The sequence below is a fragment of the Pristis pectinata genome, chromosome 6, assembly GCF_009764475.1.
Source record: "Pristis pectinata isolate sPriPec2 chromosome 6, sPriPec2.1.pri, whole genome shotgun sequence".
NCBI classification, from domain to species: domain Eukaryota; kingdom Metazoa; phylum Chordata; class Chondrichthyes; order Rhinopristiformes; family Pristidae; genus Pristis; species Pristis pectinata.
The window spans coordinates 30,221,843-30,235,414 of record NC_067410.1 but is presented as its reverse complement, the minus strand read 5'-3'; the positions used below and the strand labels follow the sequence as shown (position 1 = coordinate 30,235,414).

General features: G+C 42.4%; 1 protein-coding gene across 1 annotated transcript in view; it reads left to right on the top strand.

The window, feature by feature from the left end:
- The first annotated feature begins 348 nt into the window (after positions 1 to 348).
- The window catches only part of LOC127571379 (A disintegrin and metalloproteinase with thrombospondin motifs 9-like), a 205,506-nt gene continuing 192,282 nt past the window's right edge, over positions 349 to 13,572 (top strand). The window contains exons 1-2 of the mRNA XM_052017693.1: positions 349 to 570; positions 750 to 1,105. Of these exons, the coding sequence (XP_051873653.1) occupies positions 489 to 570; positions 750 to 1,105 (438 nt within the window). The 5' untranslated portion in view covers positions 349 to 488. The remainder of the gene's footprint in view (positions 571 to 749; positions 1,106 to 13,572) is intronic.

The following is a 13,572-nucleotide window of genomic DNA, read 5'->3' as shown; positions in this document are numbered from 1 at the left end:
GAGAACGTGCACACTGTGCTAAAAACTTCTGCAGTTTGCAACTGGAAAAAGAATGCTTCGTTAAAAAAAAGCGCAGAGCCAGGCGTGCATTCCATTGGCCTCGATAAGGCAAGGGAGGCGGTCTGTGGGAGACGTCAATGGTTTTCAGAATCCGTCACCACCCACCCACCTCCCCCCCCCCCCCAACCCCCCCTCAGCCACCCACCACCGCTCCCCCACCCCCCACCCCGCCCCCCTTCCTAAAAAGATCAGATCCTCGAGTTCTCGTCACCGGCACTGGGGAGTAATGTAAAAACTAGGCAGCACTGACTTCCCCCTGTAGCTCCTCTAACATTATGTTTTCTTACTCAAACAATTTCGGATGCTACGTACGCAAAACACCAACTCCCCTAGCACTTTTCAATCGAGGATAAATTGAATGAAGGTTCCGAGTGCTAAGTTTCAGTGGTTGACTTGTGGTGAGGGCTCTCTGTGCATAGTCGGTAATCATGCGTCTTGTGTTTTGGGTAGGGGTAACGTTACTTTTCGTCTCCAGTATAGAAGGAACACCACAAATGTATGAAAGACAAGGTAATACTCGACTATACTCTGAACTGTGCATTATCTACCGTTTGTTGCAAAACCTTATTTTATGTATTTTTAGAAAAATAAAACGAATATTTAACAAAACTTCGTTGACATCATACACACTGAGACATTATTTTGTGGTGATGTCCCATATTTTAAATCAGAATTTTATCTTGTTTCAGCTAAACTACGAGAGCAGCTGACGGTTTATGAAATCGTAACTCCCACTCGAGTGACTGAGTCCGGGGAACCTTTCCCAAACACGATGCACTTTAGAAGAAGAAAGCGAAGCGTTGATGCCGATCTCTGGGCCTTGGTAACCCACTACAGAATTAGTGCATTTGGGCAATTTTTTCACCTTAATTTAACTGCCGATTCTGGATTTATTGCACCTATATTTACCGTTATACACCTTGGAATACAAGCTAATCTTACAAACTTCCATGAAGAGGACACTGACACGAAGCACTGCTTCTACACAGGACATGTCAATGCTAAACCAGAACACACAGCTGTGATTAGCCTCTGTTCCGGACTCGTAAGTATTTTAACCTTCTCAATACTGAATTTCATTTTGGACTTTCCAAAGTGCATGATTATTTCTGTATGAACCTTTTGGATAAAAGTTGCATAATGACATAACAGTTTAGAATTTAGAGTTCAGTACTGGTTTATAAACGTTTAGATATATCGCGAACCAGGGAGGAGGCGGGACGGATTAAAGTTGATCAGTTTGTGAACCTGCTGAGCATTAGGACAAGCCAGTCAGATACACGTTGTCCTCCTCCTCTCGGTAAGATGCGCAACTCATCATTCCCCCGCCCCCACCCAGTCAACATCAGGAACACATTCAGATCACTATCCCTAAATAAGGCAGGTTGGTGCTACAGACCCAGATTGCAGATTACAGACCCATTTTGCACGGTGCGGCACGGGCTCTAGGGAGCCTGGGACGAAGTGCTGGTGAAGTTTGCGTCAGCACCGCTGTAACTGGAGCAGACGGGCCGCTGTTGTACGTACACTGTAACGCACAGTGCCCTGATCTGGAAACGTTCCGCTTGTGCACGGCGTCATCAGTTTCCTAACCACGTAGCTTCCCACTTTATATCCCAAGTGATGACCTCGATCTGAGCAGGAAACTTTTAATGCACACCAACCTTAGGTTTAGGCTTGTGACCACCTTTCGACAGGATCCGAGTTACCCCTTATCTCCCACGGAAAACACATCAATTTCTTGGTCTCGTTGTATATCCTAAAACTTGAACAGTTCCTGCAGAACTCTGTGGAGTTCGCATAAAGCCTTGCCTACAGAGTAAGATCAATGTGTCAGTCGCCAAGGTTTTGTTTCGCTTACTTACCTCGCGATCACTATTTGCAATGCTGTTCCCCACCAATTATCATCAGCGGGACATCCTTTCAATACGACGCAGCCGCCAAACTCTTATCAGTGTTAATCTCCACTGTCAGAAACAACGACAGACTTGGGGCCACTCATCAGATCAGCTCCCTTTTCACGCCGCTGAGGTGGAAAGCCTGCCCGGGGCTCGGCGCGGTGTAACTACACCTGAACGAAGAGCAAGAAGTTGTTTACCAGCGTGACAATTGTTTTGGTGGGCGGAGTTCAGTCTCCTTCCAGCGGTCACTTTACTTAAGGCGGAAAAGTGTAGCCACAACTGTGATTTATATTGTTCACTCGCACTTTCAGTTGATCAATTATGCGTCATGAACCAAACAGCTCTGAACATACTTACTACCGTAAAGAACACAGCTGTTTGCTCTCCATTATTCGTTCAAAAGTGTGAAGGGAAGCCCCAGTGTTGCAGGTCCACCTTAACAGGAGGGACGAGCCCTCCTCACCTCCCTCAACGAGCTGCACTTAGAATGGAGGCTGAGGAGGTGCAACATTTCAGTCACACGCCCCCTGACCCGACCGCGTTGATGTCACGTCCCAGAACTCATTCTGTGCAGTTGTCACCTTGTTGATTCCGTCCGGCGGACTGCAAGAGATGGTCGATTTATTTTTAAGGAGGAACTCGCCCATCATATCTCCCAAAGCTGGTGTACAAAAGTTAGATGAATTACCCCAAGTTTTGTTTTTAAAACCATGGATTAAAATAACATGGGAGTTCACAACTGTAGCCTTGGGCATCATGTGCAGTGTTCGTCTTCATTCCAATAGAAAGATATGCGTTGCCTTGGAAGCGATCTGAGGAGCGATGTGAGATGACCTGTATTAAAGTTTACAAGATTAAAAGGTGATCTCAGTGAAACATTTAAGATTGCCAGGAATTGATAAGGTAAATGTTGAGAACCTGTTTCTCTCGGATGGAAAATAAGCCTGAGATTGATGGCATATATGAATTGAGCAGGAAAATGGACGAGGTGGAGGATGGCAGTGGAGATTTGAGGGGCTTGCTATTTCTAATCCTTTCTCTCCTCCCTCGCCCCCTTTCTTTCTCCCAATTCATACTCATTCTACCACGTTCGTGCTCCCTTTCTTCCCCCATTCTCACTCCTTTTCCCCATTCACTCTCTCTGTCCCCCATTCACTCCCCCATTCACTCCCTCTTTCTCACCAAATAACTCCCTCGCTTCCCCCACATTCGTTCACTCTCTCCCCATTCGCTCTCTCTCCCCCATTCACTCCCTCTACCCCATTCGCGCTGTCTCTCTCTCCCCCATTCGCTCTCTTCCCCTTGCCCATTTGGACTCCTCTTCCCCCCCCCCCCCCCCATTCACTCTTTCTCCATCTTTCCCTTTGGTGCTCTCTCTCTGTTCTCCAACACCCTCTTTGCTCTCACTCTCTCCCTTCCACCACATTCACTTTCAATCTCTCTCCGTTTCCTCGTTTGCTCTCTCTCTCCCTTTTGCCCCATTTGCTCTCTCTCCGCCATCCATTTGTGCTTTCTCTACCTTCCCCACATGTACCCATCTTCTCCCCCCATTCTCTCTCTCTTTCTCTTCCAAGTTCTTTCACTAGCCAACATAACCTTCACTCACTCACCACCTCCCTTTTTTCATCTCCACCACACCCCTCTCTTCCCTTCTCCACTGTCTTCCTACTCTTAGATTGCAAGGCAGCAAGAGGCTAGGTAAGTGAATAACCTGTGGTTGCTGGATGTCTTCAGAATAGGTGGGCAGGCCTTTTGCTCTCATGCTTCAAAATGAATGAAGGGATTTGAAGTATCAGGGCAGTTGACAGTTTTACAGCAGCAGCTGGGCAGGGAGTTGATGGCTAAGACAGCTTGACCCCAGATTACTACCCTATCAGCAATATTGGCATCCCATTTATGTCACAATCCACAGTTTGAAGCACCATAATGGGTGAGAAATTTCCTTTTGAAATTCTTGGACATAGCTTTTGGTATTGGAGCATATCTTTGAAAATGAGATTTGTGGATCGATTAACATTTATGTTAATGAAGGAAAATTTTTAATCTTGCTGATAAATTGGCACCTAGTCCATGTTCATTCCCATCATAATGAACAAAATGTGGAGAAATGTCCATACCTTGTGGTATGTATAATCCATGTTAATTTATTATTTTGATCATTACAAACACATAAAAGTTTGGGTAGTTAGTTATGTCAGCTTGGTGCAATACAAAGAACTTGCTCATAATAATTATCGATGCAACAAGTACATGTTTAAGGAAATACTCAAGATGAGAGGATGGATGAAATGGAGAATTATTGATCAGATGTAGAGCAGACATCTGGTAGGTTGCTTGAAATTCTTTAGGTCTACCTAGAAGTGGACCTCAAGGAACTAACTTTTTAAATGAAATAATGTATTGAATGTAGTCCTGTCAGATTACCAGCCTCTAACAATTCCCAATCAATATTTGCGATATATTGTAAAGTAATGCAGTTTAAGTTTATTGTCATAGGCATATATACCCAGGGTATAAATGCCATAAAAGTTAGCTTTTTGCAGCAGCAGCACAGTACATTACAAACATAAATTAACATAGACTTATATTAACATAAATTATACATAGTTTACAGGACAAAATAAACTAAAATAAACATAACCACATTAGTGCAAGTTGAGAGAAGAAAGAAATATAGTCCGAGGTAGTGTTAGGGTTTTTCAGATCTGTTGAGGAACCTAATGGCAGTGGGGAAGAAGCTGTCATTGAACCTTGAGGTGTGGGTCTTCAGGCTCCTGAACCTCCTGCCTGATGACAACATTAAGAAGAGGGCATAGCCCCGATGGTGGGGGTCCTTAATGATGGATGTCACCTTCCTGAGACATCATCTCTTGTAGATGTCCTCGATGGAGGGGAGAGCTGTACCTGTGATGGAATTGGCTAAGTCCACCACTCTCTGCAGCCTCTTGCGTCCCTGTCCGTTAGAGTCTCCATACCAGGCCATGATGCAGCCAGTGAGAACACTTTTCATCGTACATCAGAAGTTTGTTAGAGTCTTTGATGGCATGCTGAATTTCCTTAAACTTCTAAGAAAGTAGAAATGCAGGCATTCTTTCTTCATGATTTCATCTATGTGCTGGGCCCAGGATAGATCCTCCAAGATGTTGACACTCAGGAACTTGAAGCTGCTCACCCTTTCCACCGCAGACCCTTCAATGAGGACTGGTGTGTGTTTGCCTCACTTCCCCCTTCTAAAGTCCACAACCAGTTCTCTCGTTTTACTGACACTAAACGCAAGGTTGTTGTTACACCACTCAACCACTGCATGGAATCAAGGTCAGGTTTAATCTTATTGCAGAATAATTCAAGGGAAGGATATAGATTATATGAATTCTCTTTTCCAGGCAGCTTCCAGGAACTGCTCCTATTCAATTTTTGACATGTGGGCTTCATTAGAAAGGTCAGAATGTATTACCCAATCCGTAATTATCTAAGAGAAGTTGAAAGCAAAGGTGCTCCCACAATGCTGTAGTGTAGTAAATTCCAGGATTTAGACCCAATGACAACAAAAGGATGGCGATATATTGCCAAGATGATATGTGACTAGAAGAGGAAGCTGCAGTGGTGCTGTTCTCATATGCTTGCTCCCGTTGCCCGTTGATATCTACATGGCTGGTCCTGTTGAATTTCTGGTCAATGACGTTGACGGTGGGCATCGTAGCAATGTTAATGCTATCAAATATTGGAAATGGTCACTGCCTGGCATTTGTATGGCTCATATGTCACTTGCCATTTATAATCCCATACCTGAATTTTGCGCAGGTTTTGTTGCATACTTGATTTTCTGAGCAATAGATAGTAAGTTTAGGATATTGCACTGACGAATGCATGCAACTGTCATCTTTTGTGTGAAATATGTTTCCAACTCTTGGAGCATTTTTCCCTTGATGCCCATTGACTACAGTTTTATCAGGACTCCTTCCATATCACCCTGATATCACCTTGGAGTTTAGCTCCCTGATCCATGTTTCGATCAATGCCATGATGTAACTTGGAACCAAGTGTTCCTAGTGAAACTCAAACTGTTCATTGGTGAGTAGGTTACTGGTGACTTGAATGTTGCTTGATAGCACTGTTGACCACAATTCCCATCACTTTGTTGATGATTGAGTGTAAACTGATTTGGGAGTAATTAGCCAGATTAGATTTGTATTGCTTTGGGTCATACCTGGGCAATTTTCCACAAATTCAGGTAGATAACAGTAATGTAGCTGTACTTGGGACAGCTTGGGTTGACACAGTTAATTCTGGAGCACAAATTTCTGCATTAAAGCCTGGATGTTGTTTAATCCTGTGGGCTTTGCTGTCAGCTACTGGAACACATAGAGTGAATTGAATTGATTGAAGACTGGCTTCTGATGATGGGGATCTTAAGAGGAAGCTAAGACAGATCGTCCATCATTGAACCTTCTCCCATTTGCTGTTTAATTGTCCATCACCATTACATATAGATATGGCAGGGTTGCAGAGCCTTAATCTGATTAATTGGTTGTGGGATTGCTTAGCTCTGCCTATTGCATGCTGGTTTTGTTGTTTAGCACACATGTTGCAGCTTCACTAGCTGGCCATCTAATTTTTAGCTACATTCTGTGCTGCTCCCAGGATTCCCGTTGGGCACTCCTCACTGATCTCCTGGGTTGATTGTAATGGTAGAGAATATGCTGTGCTATGAAGTTCAAGTGTTGTGATGGAATACATTTCAGCTGCTGCTTATGGTTCACACTGCCTTATGGATAACCAGTCTTGCGTTGCCAGGTCTGTTTTATGTAGCACAATCTATTCCATTTCACCCAGTGTTAGTGCCACAGAATAAAAAGGTGGCATTTCACCATATGGACTGGTAACTTTTCTCCACATGGACTGTGCGATGATTACTCTTAAATGCTGTTGTGAACAGATAGATCTGCAATAGGCAGATTGGTGAGGATGAGGTGAAGTCAGCTTATCCCATATTGTTTTGCTCATTTCCTGCTGTAGATCTAGGCTGGTAGCTATGTCAGACAGAATCTGTACAAAGAGAAACAGAATCAGCATTTCAACAGAATCCTCCAACATAGTGTGGTGAGGGGTCTTCAACTTGATATGTTAACTTTGTTTCTCCTTCCACATGCTTCCTGATCTTATGCTTGTTTCCAGCATTTTATTTCAGATTTCCAGTAATTGCAATATTTTTTTGATTTACATTTACTGGTAACTATGTTCTTCAGGATTCAATGAGCTCAGTAATTAAGGATAGGTTCATGTGCCTATATTTGACAAACGATTAGACTTCATGGAGCCTGGAATCAATGTTGAGGACTCTGAATCACTCTGTCTTCCCCCATATATACCACCACCTCTGTCGGAGCTGCCAAGCCAGTTGGATAGCTGATTGTGATGGAGGAGCCTGGCATATTTACTGCAAAGTATAATTCGGTGAACGTGACTATATTGGGCTATTGCTTTACTATTTAGTGGAATAACTCTCCCAGTTTAGATACCAGTCCTCAGCTGTTTGTAGAGGGGGAATTGGCAAGGTGCCATTTGTTTAGAAGTACAGATTCAACTTGCAATGTCAGAATCATTTCTTTGTCATTGTATAATCCTGTACATGTGACTGCAGCCATAATACAAAGACATCAATCTGTGTAGTTGTATGAATAAAAATCCCCCACTTCTATTCCCTCTGTTGGGGGGTGGGGGAGCTTAGAATTTGGGCAACCTGGTGAAGCAGTGCAAGGAAAATCATAGCTAAGTGAAGAATTCTGTGAAAAACTTGTTGAGCACTGAAATCATGTGAGGGAATGGAAGACTCAAGTATGTATTATGTTACATAATATATTGCATTCATTTAATTATGCAGAAAATTGTCTGAGAATAAAGGAAACCGATCCTGTCCAGTTTTTATCATAAAACATTCAGAAACATAATATGTAATTTTGTCTTTGAAATCAGTTGAGGGGCCCCTAAAGACTGGGAGAAAATCTGGTAGCAAGACCCTGCTGGGTACCTCTCCCTTGGTGCAGTCTTGAATCTGTTGATGATGTGTGGCAATATTCAGCATATTGCTTTCAAAATTTTCAATCCATCTGAGGGCATATTAGAAAAGTTGTTTCATTGATTCCAAGCTGCTAAGGCTTGCTTATTAAGGAGTCTGATTCATTTTTCATTTACATCATTGTACCTGGCACTTAATGAGTAGCAGCAGGACATTTAGAATAGTATATTTAAGCAGAGGGAACCTGGTTTTATAAAAGGGACATCTGGTTTAGGGTTTGAGAATATAACAAGCAAAGTGGATAAAGGGGAACCAGTAGATGTAGTGTATTTGGATTTCTAAAAAGTATTTGATAAGGTGCCACATAAAAGATAAAGGTTTCCACACAAGCTAAGAGCTCGTGATATTGGGGGTAATGTATTAGCATGGATGGAAAATTAGCTAACTAACAGAAAACAGAGTTGGGAGAAATGTATCATAGGTGAGTTGTACCTAATGGAGTGCCACAGGGATCAGTGCGGGGGTTTCAACTGTTTATAGCCTGTACAAATGATTTGGATGAGGGGACTGAATATTACCAGATTTACTGACTGTACAGATATATATTGGAAATCAAGTTCTGAAGAGGGCAAGAAGTGCCTGCAAAGCATATAGACAGATTTAGCAAGGGGCCATAAATTTGGCAGATGAAGTATAATGTGAGGAAATGTGGGATTATGCCCTTGAGAGGAGGAATAGAAAAGCAGAACATTGTTGAAATGGAGAGTGGTGATGGAAGGCTGCTGTATAGAGGGATCTGTGGGCTCCCAAATGTGGACTATAGAAAGTTACTATGCAGATACAGCAAGTAATTTGGAAGGCAGAATGTTGTTCTTTATTGCAATGGGGAAAGGGATAGAATATAAAAGGGAAGAAGTTAGAATCAGGTTTATCATCACTGACATATGTCATGAAACTTTTTGTTTTGCAGCAGCAGTACAGTGCAAGACATAAAAACTTACTCTTGGTTACAAAAATAAATAAATAGTGCAAAACAGGAATAGCAAGGTAGTGTGCATGGGTTCATAGACCATTCAGAAATCTGATGGCAGAGGGGAAGAAGCTGTTCTTAAAATGTTGAGTGCAGGTCTTCAGGCTCCTGTACCTCCTCCCCGGTGGTAGTAACATGAAGAGGGCATGTCCCGGATGCTGACGGTCCTTAATGATGGATGCCGCCTTCTTGAGGCACCACCTCTTGAAGATGTGCTCGATGGCAGGGAGGGTTGCTCCCGTGATGGAGCTGGCCGAGTCTACAACCTTCCACAAGCCTCTTTCGACCCTGTGCATTGAAGCCTCTATACCAGGTGATGATGGAACCAGTCAGAATGCTCTCCACCGTACATCTGTAGAAATTTGCAAGTCTTTGGTGACATACTAAATCTCCTCCACTTCCAAATGAAGTAGAGCCACTGGTGTGCCTTCTTCATGATTGCATCAGTGTGTTGGGACTGGGATAGATCCTCTAAGGTGTTGAAGCCCAGGAACTTGAAGCTGCTCACCCTTTCCACCGCTGACCCCTCATTGAGGACTGGTGTGTGTTCTCCTCACTTCCCCTTCCTGAAGTCCACAATCAATTCCTTGGTCTTGTTAACGTTGAGTACAAGGTGGTTGTTGCAACACCATTCAACCAGCTGATCTACCTCACTCCTGTACGCCTCCTTATCGCCGTCTGAGATTCTGCCAACAACAGTGGTGTCATCGACAAATTTATGGGTGGGGTTTGAACTGTCCCTAGCTACATAGTCATGTGTGTAGAGAGAGTAGAGCAGTGGGCTAAGCATGCATTCTTGAGGTGCACCTGCGTTGATTGTCAATGAGGAGATGTTGTTTCCGATCTGCACTGACTGTCGTCTCCCGATAAGGAAGTTGAGGATCCAGTTGCAGATGGAGGTACAGAGGCCCAGGTTTTGAAGCTTGTTGATTAGTACTGTGGGGATGATGGTGTTGAACGTTGAGCTGTAATCGATAAACAGCAGCCTGACGTATGTTTTACTGTTGTCTAGGTGCTTCAGAGCTGAGTGGAGAGCCACTGAGATTGCGTCCGCTTATGGCCTGTTGTTTTGTGGCTGTATGAGTGTTGCAGAGACCATAGCTGGAGTCCTGTGCATAGTTTTATTCTCCTTGTTTAAGGAGGGATAGCTCTGCAATGGGAGTTTCGAGAATATTTATAGGAGTTGATTGCTGAAATGAAGGGGTTAATAAATGAGGATAGGTTGAGAGGTTTGGCCTATACTCATTTGAGTTTAGAAAAATGAAAAGTGACGTCATTGAAACATATAAAATTCTTAGGAAGCTTGACTCGATGGATTCCAAGAGCAAGTTTTCCCCTTGTGGGAGAATTTAGAATTAGTTTCAGAATAAGGAGTACCCCACTTTATTTGGAAATTAGGAGAAATTTCTAGTCTTTGGTGGATTGTGAACCTTTGAAATTCTATATCTGTAGATACAGTGGAAGCTGAGCCACTGAATATATTCAAAACTAAAATAGACCGAATTTTAGAGCCTAGGGGAGCTGAGGTCACAGGGAAACATGCTGGAAAGTATTCAGGCTAAGATTTGATTAGCCATTGTCTTACTAAATGGTGGATGAGGCTCAGGAAGCTATGAGGCCTGCTCCAGCTCCTGCTTTTTAATGATCTTGCATCTGGAGAGGCATGAGAACTTCCGGTGATATCACTTTCGGTGATATAGATGGCTCTTTTGCCATGGATATGCTCACCTTGTGTTCATTGATTCTGTTAGTGTTCCATTTCTGATGACCTCTTGGGATCTGGTGCCATTTTTCTTATTGAAGAACTGTAAAACAGCTTCATATTGCTGGACTTTTTTTGTGAGGTGTCTGTACAACTTTCATTTTGGACAGATTTTTTTCTGTTTTTATTGGAGTGCAAGACATTACTTATTTCTCTTATTTTACTTTTTGAGCTCAGACCCAAAACAGATGTATCTTTAATCAATGTGAAGAGAAAATTATTTACTTATGTACAGTGGCAAAGAAAAGCTATGTAACTTTACACAAGCTAGTCAAGAAACCATTCTTTTCATTTTCTGAAGAAATCTTCTGCTATGTTTTTGAGACGTGCCTTTAACTCCAACTCCCTCTGTCCCACTTTTCAGTCTGTCACGCTACAGTAAAACTTAGTACTTGCAATGAGCAACACCATGGGAGATCTGAGAGCATTAAGATGAATCTCCAGTCATTTGTTCACTAGTGTCATTATGTTTACATGCAAACTAAATAATTGCCATGGAATCATGTTTACATTTTACAATTGACAAATGCATAAATACATTTACACATTTAAATCAGAAGGAATGATTATTAAAGCAAAACAATGAGTTTTGATAATTGTGATTCCAGAATTGATATCCTTTCTACAGCAGGAGAAAAGATGCTGGAAAGCATGTTAGCATAAGACCTAGTTACCTGCTATTTCTGATGTTGATTGATATGTGTCCTTCAGTGAAGGTGGCCTTTGTTACAGACATTCATGTTTGCTTTGTGGTGTGAACTCTACTAGAGATGGTTAGCCTCTCCCCTGTTCTTGTGATGGGAACTCCACCAGAGATGGTTAGCCTCTCTCCTGTTCTTGTGATGGGAACTCCACCAGAGATGGTTAGCCTCTCCCCTGTTCTTGTGATAGGCAACAAAGCAACAAATAATAAGTTTGTTCATTTGAACCCGGGAAAAGATTTTCAATGAACCAACTTACCACTGTGGAAGAATGTTGCAAAAAATGATGTGTAGTTGTGAAAGAATAAGGTACAGCTTCCCAATGACATGTGGATAACTACAGACAGTGGTGAAGGAAAAGGTAATCCGTGGTGATGCAAGGAAAGGATGCATGAAAGGCCGTAAGAAAATATACACGATGCAGATTAAGTTTCACCTTAGCACTTTTGATGAGAGAATTCAATTTCTGTCAATTTCGATGAAATTCTAGATAGTATTCAGGCATCCCTAACTCTGCCTATTCAATTTGCCAAAGTATCTGTTTACCATTTGTAGCTCATTCCCTTGTTCACTCACTTTACCAGCATCTCTATCCTGTTGGAATTCATCATGCCTTCGGACATTTCGCAGCTCCATAACATTGCTACCCTCTTTATTGCTACCATTGTTGCCGCTCTTTTAAGCTTCTGCCAGTTCACGAGAACCTGCCAGGAAAGAAGAATGTTTTGGCGATATTGGATAAAGAGAAGCTACTTAAAAAGCCGGTTGTCATGAGCAGAAAAGTCTGAAAGTGATACATTATGGCTTTCTGACAAAAGTAAGGGTTGAAATTGCACAGGCTATATTTTGGTAGAGAGACACCAAAAGGACCAGGAGTAAGTCATCGTTCAGTCCCTTAAGTCTTCTTGACCTTTCAGCAAGATTGTGGCTGATCCAACTTTCCTCGCCACTCTCCCACCCTACCCCCATAACCTTTGATTCCTTTACGGATTAAAATTCGATCTAAGTTGGCTCTGAAAATATTCAAAGATTTGACCTCCACAGATTTCTGAAGCAAGGAATTCCAAAGGCTCTCAATTGTTTAAGAGTATAAATTTTTCCTCCATTTTTTTCTTAGATGGGTGCACACACATTCTGAATCTATGTATTCTGGTCCTGGGCTATCCCACGTGAGGAAAGTATCCTCCCAGCACTTACCCCTGTCAAATTCTCCAAGATTTCTATATGTTTCAATGAGATAGCCTCTCCTTCTTCTAAACTCAACCTTACCCCATTAGACTTTCCCTCCATACCTTGGATCATCCTAGTGAATCTTGCCTCCAATGATAATGTGCCCTTCCTTAGATATAGGGACCAAAATTGTTTGATCCAGATACGGTCTCACTAGTGCCGAATACAGTTGTAATACGATTTCCCTACTTTTATACACTAGTCGCCTTGAAATAAAAGCCAGCATTCCATTTGTCTTCCCAATTCCCTACTGCACCTGCATACCAACTTTCTGCATTTCATGTGCAATGCCTCCCCAAATCCCATTATTCTGTAGCTTTCTCCACTTAAATAATAATCTGTTTTATCATTCTTCCTTCCAAAGTGAACAACTTCACATTTCCCTCTTCATACTCCATTTGCCAATCTTTTGCCCATTCATTTAACCTACCAATATCTCTCTGCAAACAGTTTGTATTTTCCTCACAGCTTGCCTTCCCCTCTACTTTTGTCCTACCTGCAAATTTGGCTACAGTGCATTTGCTTCCTTCCTCTAAATCACTGAAGTATTAATCCCTGTGGCACCCCACTAGTTACAGATTGCCAACCTGAAAATGACACCCTTCTCCCCACACATGGTTTCCTGCTAGTTGGCAAATGTCCTTCTCTATCCATGCAAATATATTACCTCCAACACCATGAACCATGAACTTCTGTGTTGTGAAGTAACCTTTTGTATGGCACCTTGTCAAATGCCTCTTGAAAGTTCAAATATATTTGCAGGTTCACCTCTATTCACTCTTGCTGATGTTTCCTTAGAGAAATATAATAAATTTCTCTGCTTGATTAAGTAATCGCTAGCCAAATGTTTTGTTGCCGCCTGCTGAATACAT